This window comes from Halichoeres trimaculatus, unplaced genomic scaffold (genome assembly GCF_033239565.1).
Source record: "Halichoeres trimaculatus isolate MK-OKI-2021-1 unplaced genomic scaffold, fHalTri1.1 fHalTri1_scaffold_1, whole genome shotgun sequence".
NCBI lineage: Eukaryota > Metazoa > Chordata > Actinopteri > Labriformes > Labridae > Halichoeres > Halichoeres trimaculatus.
The window spans coordinates 36,899,333-36,917,754 of NW_027437179.1; the positions used below are offsets into that span (position 1 = coordinate 36,899,333).

Below are 18,422 nucleotides of genomic sequence, written 5' to 3' on the forward strand. Positions count from 1 at the left end.
TGACAGAATTCGGTCGGTACCTGTAAAAGTACTAAAATTTGGTCCCCATCCCTACCCGTTACCCGATACCACTACCAGTACTTGCCCTTCCCTACAGTACACTAAATTTAATGTGCAATACTGAAGTCTAGGCTGCTTATTTTCTCCTCTTTGTCTACAGTTGTTTACATCGTTTACTGTTCTATGTGCTTTTATTTACATCTCCGGGATAAATTGAGTACTTTGGATTAAATTGAAGTGAACTGGTGTGTTAATTTAACATTGTCTATTCCTTAATATAAAGATAAGACTGAGAGTTATATTTTGGTAGCTTCAGGCTTTTTTAACTTTGTGAATCAAAATAAAACTAGAAAAGCACCCAGAGAGCACAGACCTCCACCAAGCATATTGTAATTGTTACGCACTTTAGTCCTACTTTAATGTTATACTTCATTCAGCAGACTGTCTGCTACAATTTGGTGTTAGTTGCAGGTTTGTGCGATAATTTGTTACCTGACAGTGTTGAAAATTATGATGACCCAGTACATATTTCATATTCTGGATCTTAGTATCCAGAATATTGCCAGGATCTGGATCGTACTTTTACATCTGTCAGAAATTATGGTGACCTTGTCTTGTATTGTTTTGCAAAGCAATCTGACCATTTATCGTGGAGTTATATACACATATGGTGAAAACGATCCTATCTCACAATGTTAAACAATACTTAAAAAAAAATCCAGGATCCAGACGGTGATCCAGATCACCTCCACAATGTAATCACTTCTTCCTTATCTCATTTTGAACATTTCCTGAAAATTTCATCAAGATCCATTTGTTACTTTTTGAGTTATGTTGTTCACAGACAAACAAACAGACCCTCCTTGGTGGAGGTAATATAAATATATTTCATGTGGTTGTATCATTATTTTATGGGATTATAAATGTGTAAATGGGTGGTGATTAAATCTTCAAATGCAACAGAAATTGCAGATTAACTGTAGAACTCAGCAGTGGATAAATGAGGAATTAAACCTGAGCTTGTTTTAAGCTATCATCAGAGTTACTGGCAAAACAACCGTGGTGAAACACCTCCAGATTGCTGAGCTGCTGTGGTTTTCTTCCTTCATGATATTTTAGCTCTGCCAAGCAAAATACAACCTACCAGTGCTTGTGTCAAGCACATGTTTGTTGTAAACATAGAGGAGCATAGAAATAAGTTGAACAGATCCATCTTATGAATTGTCCTTTTATTACAACATCTGATATAACTTTTTAAGTCTGTATCGGACCAATACTCAAACCCAGGATCGGATTGGTGGATCCCTGGATAAAACATCATTACTGGAGCTTCCTTTGTGAAATCAAAGTAATTGAAATAAACTTGATTTCTTTGTTAAACATATGTGTGTGATAAAACATGTGAAAACATTATTTTACATTATTTCTCCACACCCCCTGGACTTATAATCTTCATTATCTGTGCTGCATATCAGTATATTTGCAGTTGGCTTGCATAGCCTGTGGTATAACCTGATACTGGAATACCCCTTCTAGTTCTAGTCCTGCTGTAAAAAGGGGAACACTGAAACTGATTTAAGGTAAAACTTGTTCCCAAAAGTGCATTTCCATCTCTCTTTGTGGTGTCTTTTTTCGTTTCTTCTTCCCTTCGAGTGATAACATGCCCTGAATGTGTCAGACAAGCTTCTCACAGACTCAGAAAAAGCTCAATATTTGTGGACACAAGGATTTTTGAGACGTTTCACGCCACATATTTTCCCCTGACTGCTGCTACATAACACCAATCAAGCTCAGCAACATTCCTGTGGCCATGGCTACATTATACATATACAGTTACAGCCGGGTTATGCTTCAATAGCACTACGAGTATCCTCGGCTAAGCCACCAAATGACACTTCTCCAGTTTGTAGGTATCCTGTGGCAGAGCGCTCTCTTTCACCGGCGGGTGTTTCTAGAGTTTTTGTGCTGATTTGATTTAAATTACAGGAGGAAATATGAGACAAACTGGACTGCAACGTGTTACAGATCAATATAATCTTCTTTAACAGGGAGCAAAACTTGGTGAAACAGTACATCTGTATTTTTCTGCTTCAGAATATCTTCACACTACGCCCTTTTGGATGTTGGTAAGACGAGCAGGCAGTGTTTATTTCACTTAGCTGGGAGCAGTCTGGTATGTTCAGAGACTTTTATCAGTTCGCTGCAATGTAGGAAGGAAGAGATTTTAAAAGCGCCCGGTCACGTTTTCATGTAAACAAACTGAACTAATGTTTGTTTACATTCAGTGCAACAAAAAACACAATCAGTGTCTGTAGGGTCTCACAGATGTGTTGAAATAAAGAGAACAAGATTGCACAATATACTTTTTTCAACATTTCTGATAATGCACTTTCATGTTGATCTATTTATCTATTGCTGCTCATGTGTTCCTGCTGCTTTACTGCATATTCTGGGATATTTCCACCACTGTCATGTGGGTCACGTAGCATGAATCTGTTGGCAGGACGTGCACACACTCAGACCTCTGCTCAGATTGTAGGTGGTCAGACAAATTTGGCAGTGTGAAGATTTTTCACCCTGCAGCAAGGTTTGGGAAAGTCAGTGGAACAAAGGGCGTGCACACTGCACATTGTTAGACTTTGGATTTTTTCTGCAAAAGCCTTTTACTTCGGAAGATATCAGAAAATGGAAACTGCACACGACCAAAACATGCATCAACATTTAGAAACAGAAGAGTGAAGGTGTGTGGACATTAAAAGAGACCACAGCCACTTGTTAACCGGTTAAGCTCACTCTTCCTGACTTCTCCCTGAGGACCACCAAGCTACATATTTGCTCAAACTAACTACCCTCTCTGAAAAACAATCTCCTTTCAGGGCTCAAACCCCTGACCTTTCAGCCCAACAACTTTGAGAAATGACGGCAACTGACGGAGAGGACTGTGCAGATTTGTCACCCACTTGCTGACTGCGGGGCCCAGTGACACAGTTTGCAGTTGTTGACACCAGATAGCGGAGGTTGTAAGCTGAGTCTGTGGCTGTAAAAGGCAGAGGTGGCACAGAGTGGAAAAAGAAGCCTGTACCTGTCTGGACTGGGAATGAGGTCTGCCAGGAGAGGCTGTGGTGAGAGGACGAGAGGGGGGTACGCAGTAATGGGAGAGTGGGGTGTGAGTGTGTTATGTAAATGTGGAAACAAATTTATGATACTGCAGAGATTATGGTTTGGCTTCTCGAGTTTTACCAGCTGTCAGAGATCGACAGTGGTATATTTGAGTTATGTAATGCACATATACATCTGTACTTTCTTTTTTTTGTTTTAACTTACATAAAAGGTGTATTTTAGTTTCACAGTAAGGAGGATATGATTTTTAACTGCTGAGAAGAATTTCTGGGTGTTAATGTTTCATTATTTAAATATATTGTGAGTTTTTCCATGTCTGTTTATTTCTTTGGTGCTTTCGTGTGCTCCTGAAAAACCACAATCGACCAGTTTATGACAAATAAGACCACACCATCAGTTTTTCAGTCTTTCAATTTATCTGTTTATAAACCAAGGGGTCTTCAGGAAAAAAACAGAATACCCTCATCTTGTAGCAACCAACACATAATTTAAATTTCAGGAACTGAGTTTTAACTTTCCCTTTAGGTAAAAGCAGGGACAGAACCAGGGTTTCAATTTTGGGTGGGCCAAACCATATTTGGGTGGGCCTTCAATTAGAAAAGTTAGTAAATAACTATAACTATTGGGGATGGGTACAAAATTAGGTACTTTTAAAGGTACCGATCAAATTCTGTCAAAAGTACTGGGTAACGATTCATGTGTATCAAAAGGTACCATGTTTAGGTACCTAAAAAAATCCTTGTGACTATGAGTGAGTGGAAGAGTAGCTGATATTCCATGCTGGACATGAACACAGCATTGCAAGGTTATATATTAAAGAATAAATATGTTTAATTGAAAATAATTTTGATTTTCTTATTAAACAAATGAATATTTTTTTGACACATCAACACACAAAAGTACCCAAAATTGGTACCGTTTAGTACCGATACTGATTGCCAGGTACCGGGAATCAGAACCGTATCGTTTCAAATGTGAAAGGTAACCATCCCTAATTATTACATAGATATATATATATTACTGCAACTATGTATGTTTTAAAGCAGATTTGGTTGCTTTTTGATCCTTTAATATTTGATAAAATTTCAGTGCAGCAGAGCAATGGCTCTCAATGGTATCAGCCAAAGAGTAGCGTTCTAATGCACCAATGGGCTGCGCCACCTCAACTTTTCATGTATTACAGGCTGTAAGAGCAGCAACATTAATCACAGTTAAATAAAAGACAAAAATCTATAGTCTTTCCTAAGATTATTCTCTAGTCCTACTGGTATAACATGAAGCTGAACGAGTCATAACTTTTTTTTACCAACAAGCTAAATGGGCAAATTTGGCTTATTTTATAAAGACAGGGCATCTAACAATAACAAACCAAGCATTAAGTGACACAATTTTACAATGTTCTCTTTACAAAAAAAACAATTTAAAAAAAAAAAGAAGAAAAAAAAAGAAAAAAAAAAATTCTCCAAGAAAAGTTGGTGGGCCTGGGACTGTTGGTCCCACCCATGATGCCGCCCCTGGGTAAGAGGAACTTCTTTTTGCAACCCAACTGAACTCGCATCCAATCACTGATAATTGAGGAACATTTATCTTTGTTTTTCTGCCTCCACATTCTGAAATCTTTTTGTAAATTTAAAAGATGATTTTCAGCTGTTTTTTTTCTTACCTATCACATCTCTCTTCTTGTCCCCATAACTCTGCTATGATTGCCAAGTACTCATTTTCTAGAAGCACCCTTTCAAAATGTCAAGTGTCCAGACATCTCTAAAAATGATTCTTTCAGACTAATCAGAGGTCTGCAGCGTTTGACTCCTCTCAGCTAGATTGGATCCTCAACTCGTAGTAAAATCAAAGCACCAGAGACAATCTCCCTCTGTTCAGAAATCATGTTTCAAAGCTTGTAAATGAAAAAGCGCGAACCACTACGGAGTTCAGTCCTGCTTTCTCTATCCTCACCTGAAACGTTGATTGAGGTTCCTGCATCGATGATCCCGCTGTTTGGCCGCACACAGTACCGGCGCGGCGCTGTCGTCTTAACCTTGAAACACACATTCCTGTCTGTAGGGTTGGAGAGCTTAAGATTTGTGGTGACCACGTCTGAGAAGGGACCTGAGGAGAAGATAAGAGGCAGAAAATTAAAAATCCTGTGTATGAGAGGAAGCAGACAACATTAACAGACAACAGACAACATTATATGATATTTTTAAGTGATAGAAGTCAGCTAGGGATGTACTGAAGTGACGACTTCCTTGTTTGTTCAAACAGAAATTAAATTCCCATTAACTGACCCAACTAAAGTTAACACAAGTGTGTGGTTGACAAAAACAGAGATCACACTTTTAGTTCTTTAAGTTTAACCTTCACGTGTTTATGCTGGTTTCATACAGCGCCAGTTCCACCAAAAAAAAGCCTACACACATCTGGATCTCCATTATTGAAATAGAGCATTATAGCATAATTGTAATAAACACCGTAGCTACAGCACCCGCTAGTGGCAGTTGGCTGCATTGCAGCTTGGTTCCAACACATTAGTCATTTATTAGACTTAATGCCTCATTTTAACTGCATCAAAACATGAAGGATCAAAAACAAATGGAAACAAGATAACATCTGATAAATTAAATCTGGACAGAGGTCCTCTTTAATTGGATTTAAGCCGCAGACATTCTCGGGTTGATGATCCCAGTAACCATACAAATCAATTTTAAGATACTGTTTCTAAAATGTTGGATTCAAATGCCACATTGTTGAAGAAAAGGACACAGTAGCACAAACTTGTACTGAAGCTTTAGAAGGTGACATTATCAGAGCGAATAAGTGTCTCTAAATAATCTAATCTTAATAAATCAGGATGCAAATTCATCATCTGCTGCTGGAGGAAATAAAATCAACACATTTAATCTCCCCAAAATAAAGCGCATTAAGTCAATGATGTTCTGGAAAAACTGAGACAAAGTGACTTTACAGTGATTCATTATTGGAAAAGGTGGAGACATTTCAAATAGGGCTGCAACTAACAATTATTTTCATAATCGACTCATCGGGCGATTATTTAAATGATTAATCGATTAATCGGATAATGACACATTTTTGCACTTTCCTTTACAATTTAGCTTGAAATTGTGTTAGGTATTTTCTAAACAGCAATAAAGACAATTAAAGCATTTTTCCTTCATTAATATTTTATTACAGCTTTCTCTTTCTTGGAAGTAGAGCTGAATCTGCAAATATAATTTGCCACTGACTCATTTTCAGTGCGTGCACACCTCTTTCAGTAGCCCATGGCAAGAGAGCAGGCTCATCTCATCCGAACTAACGTACTGTAAGCTACAGTTTCATGCACCAAAACACCCACGATTAGTTGCCGATGAAAATTGATTATTAAATTAGTTGCCAACTAATTTAATAATCGATTTTGATTGATTTTAATCGATTTAATCCAGGGGTGGGCAAACTTTTTGATTCGTGGGCCACAATGGGTTCTAACATTTGACAAAGGGGCCGGACCAGGAGCAGATGGATGGAGTGCTTTGGTAACTATCAGGGTATCATCCGTTCATTCAATATCCGTTTTAGAATCCAAAATCGGAAAACAGATAACGACTTGTTATTCAATTTTTCGTTTTCAAATCAAAAATCAGAAAACAAATAATGGTCTATTCTTTAGCTGTTTTGATTTTGTTTTGAAATTAAAATTAGAATATGAGAGAATGGAATTATAATGGGTTTTTTAATCCGTGTATGGTTCGGTCTTTCGTTATTCTGTTTCAAAACAAAATAAAATAGATTTAAAAAAAACGAAAAAATTGACTTTTTTTTTTTTTTCTGTTTTAAAACAAAAACGGAAAAACGGAATAACAGAAAAACAGAAAAACATGTTTTTTTCTGTCCTGGTTTTGAAAATGGAAAAACGAAAAATAATAACAGATTGTGTCAAAATTGTTTGTGTGATATTTTGGTATTAAATGTGAAAGTCTATATAAAAATTAGACACATAACTCACATTGAAGGTTTATACAGACATGTTCCTGAGCTTTTTTTTTTTATATAAGTAACAGATCGCTGACGATCCACTCCATCTTATCCGCGCGCATGTGCGCACTTCCATTTGTTTCAATGAATTTTGTTTTGTCCACTTTCCTTTTCTTAGGTCCGTTCATCTTTACAGAAGGGCTGATGGTTCAGAGGGTAAAGTGCAAACGTGGAGTAATAGGCCTACACTTCACCTCAACAAAGCCAATGTATCTACAGTGTGCCATCTGGTGGGAAAACATCAGAATTGCAGGGAAAATAAAACATTAACAAGGTTTATTCATTTAATTTTTTCAAGTTCGGCGGGCCAGACTAAAACGCCCCCTGGGCCTTAGTTTGCCCATGCCTGATTTAATCGATTAGTTGTTGCAGCCCTAGTTTCAAACAATTCTGAAGAAGTCTTTGCTTTTGTAACTTTCATCAGTTGTACTTAAAAAGCAGTTTGACAAATATTCAACAGTCTTCTTGGAACATGTGGCAGTAGGAAATCATTGTATGTATGGTCATCAAGCATGGAAACCATGTCTGTGTTTTTATCATTCTCAAGGGACTGATTTTATGAGCAGCAAATACCAGTGATGTCTACTGTGTCTTATTTCATAAAACAGCTTTAGTATTGTTTCAACTTTCAACTGTCTTTAAAGATCTTCATGGAGTTGCACTTCAGTGTGACTGTTTTCTTCGGAGATGATGATGCAGTTTGGCTCCAATTAATAACAGCTGCCATTGTTGATTCAGGCCACATCTCTAGCGGCTTTCTCAAGGCTTGATGCCGAGCTGCAGAGATTTGTCAATAACGCAGAAAATCTTAAAGGTGAGAGAAGGTTAAATAAATTATCCATGCAGACTGCAGAATCAGATTATTTTCATGCTTTTAAAGAACAAGATGTATTATACATTCACTCCCAGCACCAGGCTTGCATCTGTGGACCGGATATGAGAAGACGAAACAATCAATTCAAATGAATTAACTATTTCAAGCTGACTTTACTCTTAATCCTTTCTCTAAGACGTCACCAGCTTGGCTGTATTTTGAGTCTCCACATCAGTCTTGCTGGAAATATTATAATACTTGGCCTGTGAATCAAACATCCAGAGGCACCAGACAGATTAATAAGTACAGTTATTACACTCATATTCAACACCAGCCAGAGAGCAAAGAGCACCTTTGATTCATCCTGAACAGACGAATGAAGTGACTGTATTTCCTCTGCAGAGGAAGGTTTTCTTTTCATGTCAGGAGTAATGACATGAGCAGAAATGTAAAGTCTGCTGGATATTACAGCTCCTAAAAATGTGCTAATCTAATCTGGCAAATGGATGAAGTGTGAAGTAAACCCAGAGTCTAATGAGTCTTATTTGATATTATCTGCATATTACACAGGGCCTGCACTCTCGCTTCTATCCCTTGTTTAATTCCAGCAAATCTTGTTCTATGATTTACTTGAGCGAGCCCTTACAAAACCACAGTGGTACATGTCATTAATCCATTCTCATTATTTCCGGCAACATCTTAATCACTGGCAGAGCTCCAGAAATAACTATGTGAAATGTGTCCAGATAGCTAACTGGCAATATTACTCACTCCTGTGTGTTTTTCCAGTACTTCTTGGGGGAAGCGGAGCTCATTTATAGTCAGCTGAGGGGCAATGACAGATGAAGGTGCGACAACTTCACAGAGCTGGCGCGTACAGAGCCATGTGATACATTTCACACCAATCAGACTTTGACTTCATCTGGGTTTTGAACTTTACAGTGTCGTTAAAAACCATACAAGTTTTTTATAATTCACACATTATTCCAGGAAGTGTGGGTTGTAAAGGTTTCAGGGAGGCTTGACACTGAGAAGACATAAATAGCTGCAGCTACAGAAGAGTACTTTCACAGTCCAGAAGTCTTCTGGTTATTAAATGATGAGTTGTTTGGTCAGTGAGATGTGAGACAACAGGGGAATTGTTTTCCTAAAGCCTAAAGGGGTTGTTTGCATGTCCTGCTCTTTCCACAACCCAAAGATTCTCAAGATACCGGGGTTTAAACTTCAAAACTATAGTGCTAAAATCACAGACCGTATAAAGAGTGGACAGCGTGGCTCCTCCATTAACCATGGTATGGTTTTGAAGCCAAAATACCGCTGTCACAGGCGTTGTGCAGCCGGAGAATGTGTAGTAGAGGCGACAAAAATAATGAGTAACAAAAATAATTGTTTCTTTCAAAACTCGAATCTTGGCACTCCCTCCACATATTTTACTATCCCAAGAAAAAAATACAAGCAGAACAGCAGCTGTCGATCATCATTATATGTGACGTAAAGCCTCATTTTTAACCTCTTATAACTAGAGCCCAACTGATATGGGATTTTTGGGGCTGATGCCGATACTGGGGGCAAAAAGAAGCCGATATCCGATAGATCGGCCAATATCCAATATATCGGCTGGCATATATAATAAATTCATTGATATACACAGTATATACACTGTATATTATCACAAATCATTATAATACCCATATGATTCAAGACAGAGACAGAACACTATTAAATTAAAACAAGGAACTTAAATTATAAAACCGTCAACATGAGAACTGTAGTTTAAACCAATGATAAATGAGAACAAGCTGTAAACACAATAAATAAATAAGTCAAACTTAAAACACAGTAAGTACAAAAAAAAAAAAAAGTGAACACAAAATGAGAAACTTACACGACGTTAAAACACTGTTCTATAGTCTTACATTAGATAATGGTAGATGTGTGAATTAACAGTAGCATTTATTTCTGTTTATCTCACAAAAAAAGCAACTAACAGGATGTTAAAACGTCGTTCTAAAGTCTTAAATTTCATAATGGTGGACGGTGGGGCCGGGCATTCGGGCAGCACAACACACAGACACACAGGAGAAAGAGCGACAGAATCTCCGTGGAGCAAATATTTTTATAACCGGCTACATTTTGGCCGATGTCGATTAATCTACGACAGGCATAATCCGGCCGATTAATCGGTCGGGCCAATTAATCGGTCGGGCCGATTAATTAATCGGTCGGGCCGATTAATCGGTCAGGCTCTACTTATAACTAATGAAAACCAAACTTATCAGAAAAAAAGAGGACTTGAATGCAAGGCAGCTTAATGACATCTTCAAAACATCACAAAAATTGGACGTAAGAAACATTTCTACAAGGTGTATTAATTTTTTAAAGTTTGACCACAGAACATCTGGAATGACTGTGGAGATGGATTTTTTTTTTACCTATACTGCAGCCAGCCACCAGAGGGAGCAGTTTTTGTGGCGACCTCACTTTGAGCCGAGCAAGATGATATCCATTTTCTTCTACAGTCAATGGGTAAAATCAAACAATATCAAATGTTTTGAAACCATGCTTGAAAATGTTTGATGTACAGATATAGGGCACAGATCAAAACACAACATACTGGTAAAAAGAAGGAAATAGAAATAAGATTCTTCTTGAAAGTGATGTGTAAACACTTCAAATATTTACTCTGATTTATCATTTATAATCCAGAGAAGGTGCAAGGTGGTGTTTGTATCTGCAGAGCATGTGCTCTCAGTCTGTATCGGCTAATTTTTTCACTTAATTGGCCATTTCATGGGCGCCAGTCATGGTGCAGCGGTTGGACGCTCCCTGACAACAGACAGCAGGTCAGTAAGAGGTGACATCACTGTCTCTCTCCTCTGCTCTGCGTCTGTCGTTTTCAGACACAAACACAACATGTGTGTCTTAATGAGATGTGAAAGGAGTGAAGAAAGTGTCGTGTTAGCTGACGTGTGGATGAAGAGAGTTAGCGGTGTAGTGGCGGTGATGGAGGGCAAAGCGGGGTCACATTTTCACCTCTTATTTTCCAGTTTTTCTGCTTTTGCACTACCTCTATGTTCTTTATCTCTGTGCTGATCAACTACTACCCTTGTGGTAGCTTCTGAGTAAAAATATGAGTTTGAATCCGCTAAGAGTAGGGCTGCAGCTATAGAATATTTTAGTATTTGAGTACTCGACTGAACACCCCACCGATTAATCGAGTAATCGGATAAAATACATTTTTGTTTAGTTAAAGAGCAGTTATTTTTCAAATGAAAATTTTTCTCTTTAAGAAATAGAATTTTCTGATACAGCATGTCAATAAGAGCACTTGCTTTGGTAGCTCCAAAATTTGTAAACACACTTTGACACATTTTTTGTGCTCCAGAAAAGAAGCTAGATTTGTTGCTAGTTGCTATTTTGTATAAGAGGTAGCTTGAGGGGTCTGAAAACTCTCTTAATATGGCCTTAGCTCTATTTGAAATACCACTCTTTGATCTTTTTTAAAATTAAACGATTCCTCGAGGCGGAGAAAATTACTTGAGTATTTTTTGTAATCGAGTACCTCGAATCATTCGAGGAATCGTTTCAGCTCTAGCTAAGAGCATGAGCTATTGAAAAGTACAGTATCAAACATTTTGACATCTTTACTTCACAGTGATAGAGGGAAAGAAGCCACAACAAACAAGAAAAACATTTTAGGTAACCAGACTTATGAATTGTGACTCTTTTTACTAAAAATTCCATTTAACGAGTTTCACAAACAACCAAAACAGAAAGCACTTTATCAATATTCCTGTATTGTTTCCACAATACAATTCCTGCATGAAGAAGGGCAGACTCCAGTGAGTTTAAAAAGCCCCAAACATAATTTCATTTTAATGTTTGCCAAGAAGCAGTCACAGAAGACATTCTTTCCCCCAGTCCTCTGCATTTAACTGAACCCATTTGTTTATCACTTTGCAGCTGCATATTAAGACATATGCATAATAACATTACTGGGCTGCCAATGTGTCAGCATTAGGCAGACATCTATATTGGTTATGACATTAAAACAGTCTTGTGATGTATTTCAAGCCATTACACAACATCCTAGAATATAAAACTCATGACTTCTAAGTGTTTACTGTGAACCCAGTATTTGATGACCAACTCCCAGTCCATCCAGAGAAGATATAACTTATATTTTGTGCTGAGAAAAACATAAATCTTAGCCCAGCCAAGCTTACCGATGAAGCACTTATTTCAAACAGAATAGCAAACTGGGTCACTACTGTTGCTATTACGGTGAGTAAAGCCTGTGCACTTGAAAGAGTCCCCCTCACTGTGCAAGAAAACATGCTGCTGTTTCAGAATTAGCACATACACCAGATTCAAGATAAAGTTTCAGCCCAGCAAACATCCCGAGCAACTGACACTTTCCTCCGCCTTTGAGCAAAGACAGAGAGGAAATTCAGACCCTCACAGGCTTGGCTCTACTTCTGACGGCCTTTAATGAAAGGGACTCACGCCACTGACTACTGTACACCTGATCTACTACTTCCTGAGAGTTTCTTAGGAGAACATCCAGCTCACGAAAACCACAAACGGCAGTTAAAAACTATTAAGAAGAGCCTGATATTTGGAGCTGTCGTATTTTCAAGGTTATATCTTATAAATAGGGGGTGAAAAGTAGATTGCTGTTAGTTTTTCTGGAGACTTGTTAATAGCACCCCTGACAAGGTTGAAAATAATTACAAAATGAAAAAGCTTGGCCATATTATTTGGCTCACAGAAAGTCTAAGCCTTGGGCTGACAGGTTTCTGCTACGGACCAACTATCTATCTTCTGAAATTTCACACCACATGCCTTCACATTACATGGAGCATGAGTATTAGCATGTGATTTGTGGGACTGTGTAACACACTGAGAAAGCACATACTTGTAGCTTCTCTTTTTGGTTAACAGCTGTGCATTATGAAACACATAGTGTAAGTGAAACACTGGTTTCTCATTGTCAAAACTGTGTCTTCTTAACAATATGAAACATATTTCAGTTACTGGTTTGAAACAGTTACAAAAAATGATTATAGGACATTTCACTAAGGTAAGCATAACCAAGAAAATATATACCAGGAGGTCTTTCTCCAATGCAGTGGTGTCTTGTTCAGTTAAAATGCTTTTAAAATACAGCAAATTAGCTTTCTTTAACACTAAATTATATGCTCCTTTGTTTCTTATCAGATATCTGCTATTTATCAGAATCAGAATACTTAATCGGTGCCCAAGAGGATATTGCCTTTAAGTTACAGTTACTCCCTCAAAAGTGTAAACAAAATGTACAAAATATAAATTAGACATAATAAAGAACAAAATATAAGTCATTTAACATTTTTTGAGTTATTTACCCATCGTCCTGATTAGCAACCACTAAGCACCAACTGTACATTAAAAATAACCCTAGCATCATGCAATGTGTGAGCCACTTTTCCCATTTAAAGTGATACTCCGGGATGGAACAAGTTGGGTCCTATCACATGGTTTAGGGCAGAAATTACCCCTACAGCAGTGTTTTTGTGCAGCAGAAGCCCAGGGCGCACTCACCAAACACCCCCTCCCTGCTCCTCTGCCGGTTTCCTCTGCACTCAGACGGGGCCAATTTTTACTTGATCAAAAACACAAATAAATGGACTCCCACCGAAAAAATCTGATATCAGTCTGCATTCACGCTTTATTTAGAGAATTTTCAGCACATTACTTTCACACAAAAACACCGCTACATAAGGCTCTAGTTCTCATCGTGTCGTAAAATGGCGCTACCTCCGCTGCGGAGCCACAGCTGGCTACGAGGCGCTCGCGGCTTAGTGTATCAGTCCACGCGCGTGGGGTGCCAGATATAAACAAACGCAGGTAGCCTGCCAGGACGAATTATGCAATGACAACGTAAAGATGAGTGATTATGAGAGCGTGGACGACCTGCTGTTCCCTTTGCATTCCATTCCCATATTGTTTATATCTGTTTGTTTATATCTGTCGTGTCTTTTTGGAAAAAAAAATCTGAAAATATAAGCTCAGGTTCTTTCACTCTCCTTGATTCAAGGAAGATGTCTTCTAATGTTTACCTTTGAGTTCTATTTTATTAATGGTCTTTCAACCAATATTTAAAGGAGATATGTCTTTTTATGTTGATGTTGCACTTTAAGTTGATTTTTGGTTCATTGTTAAATTTTAAAGGAAGGAGATATGCCTATATATTGCACTTTAAATTGTTTTTCATTAATAACTATGTTATAAAGAAGATATGCCTTGTGCACTACTTTTGTATATTTAATTTATTAATTAAAGTGTTTAATAAACGGACAAAACTTGTTTGTTTATTTATTTATTTTTATTTATTTGCTTTTTGCTGATCCGAAAAATGATCCGATCCGTGAGTTTACGTGAGTTTTCATGTACAAAATATAAATCATGAGACATAAGAAAGTACAAAATATAAGTCATTTAACATTTGTTTTCTCCTGAGCACCAACTGTACATTAAAAATAACCCTAACATCAAAAATGTGTGTGCCACTTTTCCCATTTAAGGTGGGCTTTCAAGAGGCAACAGAGCCTCAAAGTGAGCAGGAAAAGATGATAAACCAGTGACTTCTTGGGGGTAATTTCATGACAAATGCTATCAATATGAGTACAACAATGCCAAAAACAGTAAGTTGAATAATAGTGTTACATTTTGAGGTGAAATGGCCTTCAATGTGCTCTACACTGTGGGCTCAATGAGATATTTTTGTCCATTTTTCTACAAATCAGGCAACTGTGATGTTTATTACTGCTCATTGGAGTTGTTTACAAGCAAGAATGAAGTGATTCAGGGGTTATGCCCAACATATTTATAATTTATGACTATTAATGAGGAGGTAAATTGTAATTATCTTGTTGCCCTCCAAAGCACATCAACATTTCACACATGAAAATACTGCTATAAACTTCCTACTACTGCTATAGCAGTTTTTACATCATCATGGACTACTGTCAGCACATGTGGGGCTCATGTAGCTACGCCTTAATGTTTTTAACACACACATAAAATGTTGTTGCATGGTTGCCATGTAGGAGACAATATCACAGGTAGTAAACAAAACTCTTAGTGCACTTTGATACTCAGATCGCTAGACCTGATGCCAGCTGAACTTGGCATGAAGATAAAGCAGTGCAACCAACCTGCCATCAGTACTGGGATATATTAAATCAGCTTTGGTGTAAATATCTGCAGTTGGAGGGAAATGAGGTTTCACAGTTTGTAGAGCTGCTTGTTTCTTAAGTGTGATGTTAGTGATGCAAAGAGCATCATTAGCCACTGAAAAAACCCACTGTCCATAGAGTATTTATGAGGATTAGAGCTCAGACATTGCCTCACTAAGAGTCTCCTTGTTACTAATGTTACAACCTGAAATACAAACACACTTTTTGGTCTATTTAATGTTTAATAAACACAAAAGGAGCCCAAGACCCATTTGTTGGATGTCCAGGTTAGCAGACTTTCCATTGGTGTGTTACAAACCAGTAGTGTGTTTTGGTTGTAAGCAGTGTTGAGTTTCATGCTGTATCCATCCTGGATTTAAAAAATCTTACAAACTATTTAGATTACTATAGATTGCCCATTAAATGTGACTGAAAATAAAACCTTGTTTTTCTATGTGTTGTTTTAAAGAGGTAAAAAGTTGTAGCAACTTCATTGAGCAAAAAAGCCACAGAGAGGCTGAAGTTAGTAAAACACCACAGACGCACTAAGTCAGAAATCACTGAATCTGAAAAGGGGAGTTTAACTTTTTGTTTATGAGAATTATGATAAAGCAATGATAATTTGAACTAATAATGACTAATGTCAACAAAAACCCAGCTCATCCAAACCAAACAAAAAGGTAACAGGTGACTTCAAATGAATACTATATCCCCGATAAGCAGCCAATCACACAATCAATGTGTTCCCAATATAAGCCACATCCTCAACAAGCAACAAGAAAATAACTTCCCAAAAATTGCATGCCCAAACCCTTAAATAAAAATAAATTAATTGTTAGTTTTTACACTTGTACTAGGCACTGTGTCCTCACACTTCACTTCTGATTAGTATGAAAGTTTGAATGTGTTTACTGTGTTGAGAGGCAATCCTAAAAATGTTTGAAACAACTAAGCTCCTTGCCCCAGAGTTCAAGGTGCAATATCAAACTCTAGCAGGATCTCTGTAATCTGTTGCAAATCGGATACAATAGCACCATATGTGTTTATGTAACATTATTTGGGCCTAAAGCAACGTGGCATGTTGCAGCTAAATGCAGAGCTTCACTTACACGTCCATTAGTGATAATAAAGCGGTAGAGAGTAGTGGGCATGTTGTTGAGCCGTATATATAACATGAAACAGTAGAGGTTTGGCCGGCTATTTGTCCTGTGAGCTGTCAGGTTATTAAGTGACAGCTGGCTGGCCAACAGAGCGAGACAGCCAATCAGCGAGCGGGCTAATGTTAGCTAGCCAGACCTGCTAAGGATGTTACTCTTCATGTGCAATGCAACTGTTTGAAATTACGGAGTATTTGTGTTATCAAATATTGAAAATGGTTGCCGTTTCCCTGTGGAGATCCTTCACATACCCTGCACCCGCTACGGAGGCTGTGGCTGCAGCACAAATATGTGACAGGGCCCGGCTAGCTTAGCCCCAGAGAGCTAATCCAGCTAGCCGTCATGCTAGGTGACCTGCCGTCCTTTCAGGGCTTTTTATTGCTTATATTAATATTTTTAAACGTGTGCTGCAGCTTCTCCGCGGTTCGATGATCATATCACTTGCCCACTCCCTCCTCACCCCGCTGGCAGACCCAGCTCCCCCCTCCCGTCCTAACCGGGCCCTCCCCTCTTACCTCTGAATTTCAGTTCGTGCTGAGGCTCCAAGAGCAGAACCTGTTCCGGCCTGGCCATATCCCAACAGCTGGAGCGGGGTTATCGCGCTGCTACCAGTTCCTGTCGGTTACCCCCTGTGTACGGATGCTGTCGAGTGTTGAAACGCCAATAGAGATGTTCTATCAATGAATCAGCAGTGTGGATATCCTGTCCCCCCCGGTCACTGCTGCTACTCGAGCTACTAACGCCTGTTGTGATGCAGCAGGAAGGGACTAAGAGACAGCCCGGTGACGTCACTGCCTCTGCATAGCGAGCCGCCCGGCGGGGAGGGTGACACGGAGGGTGAGGATGGGTGATGCCAGGGTGCACACAGGGACGAGGGGGCTTTTACACCGTTTGTAGGAGAGGAAAGGGTTTTGAATCCAGGACACAAAGTTCTGAATCTTAGTTTACAAGCTGTCATCCTTCTGTCTGTGCAGCCTGTAAAAAATGATGGGTGATATCTGTCATGTAAGGTTGCTACGATTTTCTCATCTCTGCTGTTTCTAGGAGGAAAAATCACGGTAACACAAAATAATATTACTCATATTGGTGGTAATAAGTAGAATATGAGTTCTCAATAATATTTCATTTCTAAATGAAGAATTTTCTTGTCTCATTGATGAGATGCAGATTTTAAATATCAACTTTATTAAAATCTGTAATGTTGGATACATTTTACTGTCTTTTTAAAATAACATTGAAATTATACGGGTAGCACACATACTTTTGCATAATTATATCTCAAAGGGATTTTATTTTATTTATTTATTTATATATATATTTTTTAATTTTATCTTCAATTATTTTGTCATCTTTTTAGCTAGTTTTCGTTATTTTTCACCTATTTACTCATGCCAAGCCAGGCACTAATGCAAGGAAATGTCAGCATTTCATAGCTACAACATATTGCTAAAGTCACATTTAAATCAGAAATCATACCACTAATATTATATTATATTATATTATATAACATTATATTATATTATATTATATTATATTATATATTGATATTATAGTTGTTGTTCATGGTTATCATTGTTATGATTACTATTATTATTATTATTATTAATAATAATAATAATAATAATAATAATAATAATAATAATAATAATAATAATATTTCTTTTTATTTTTATTTTGTTTTTTTTTTATTCTTATTTATTTATTTTATTTTTTTTTCTTCTCTCTCTTCTTCTTAACTATTATTATAATTATCCATGTCACAGGAACAATGCAACTTTTTCTTATCATTCAATTAATATTGTCCTCTGTAATAACAAATATCTTCAATCACATTTTTAGCACACACAACCACAGTTTTGTTGTTCACACCTGGTATGTCCCTCTATTGTCTTATTGCACAGAAAAAAAAAATCTATAAATCACATTTCCCAAACATTCTATTTAAATCTGAGAGTCTTGTGTAAAAACAGCAGTGACTTTGAAACAATTTATTTCCCACACTGGACTATTTCATTGTAAACATACTAGAGTTTAGTGCTTACGCCATTGAGAGGTTGTTAAATAAGTGTTCTGCCCTCTCAGCAC

General features: G+C 37.7%; 1 protein-coding gene across 1 annotated transcript in view; it reads right to left on the reverse strand.

The window, feature by feature from the left end:
- vapb (VAMP (vesicle-associated membrane protein)-associated protein B and C) overlaps nt 1-17,117 on the reverse strand; it is a 33,021-nt gene extending 15,904 nt beyond the window's left edge. The window contains exons 1-2 of the mRNA XM_074674955.1: nt 16,853-17,117; nt 5,074-5,226 (exon numbers count right to left, since the gene is read on the reverse strand). Of these exons, the coding sequence (XP_074531056.1) occupies nt 5,074-5,226; nt 16,853-16,910 (211 nt within the window). The 5' untranslated portion in view covers nt 16,911-17,117. The remainder of the gene's footprint in view (nt 1-5,073; nt 5,227-16,852) is intronic.
- Between the last annotated feature and the right edge of the window lie 1,305 nt (nt 17,118-18,422).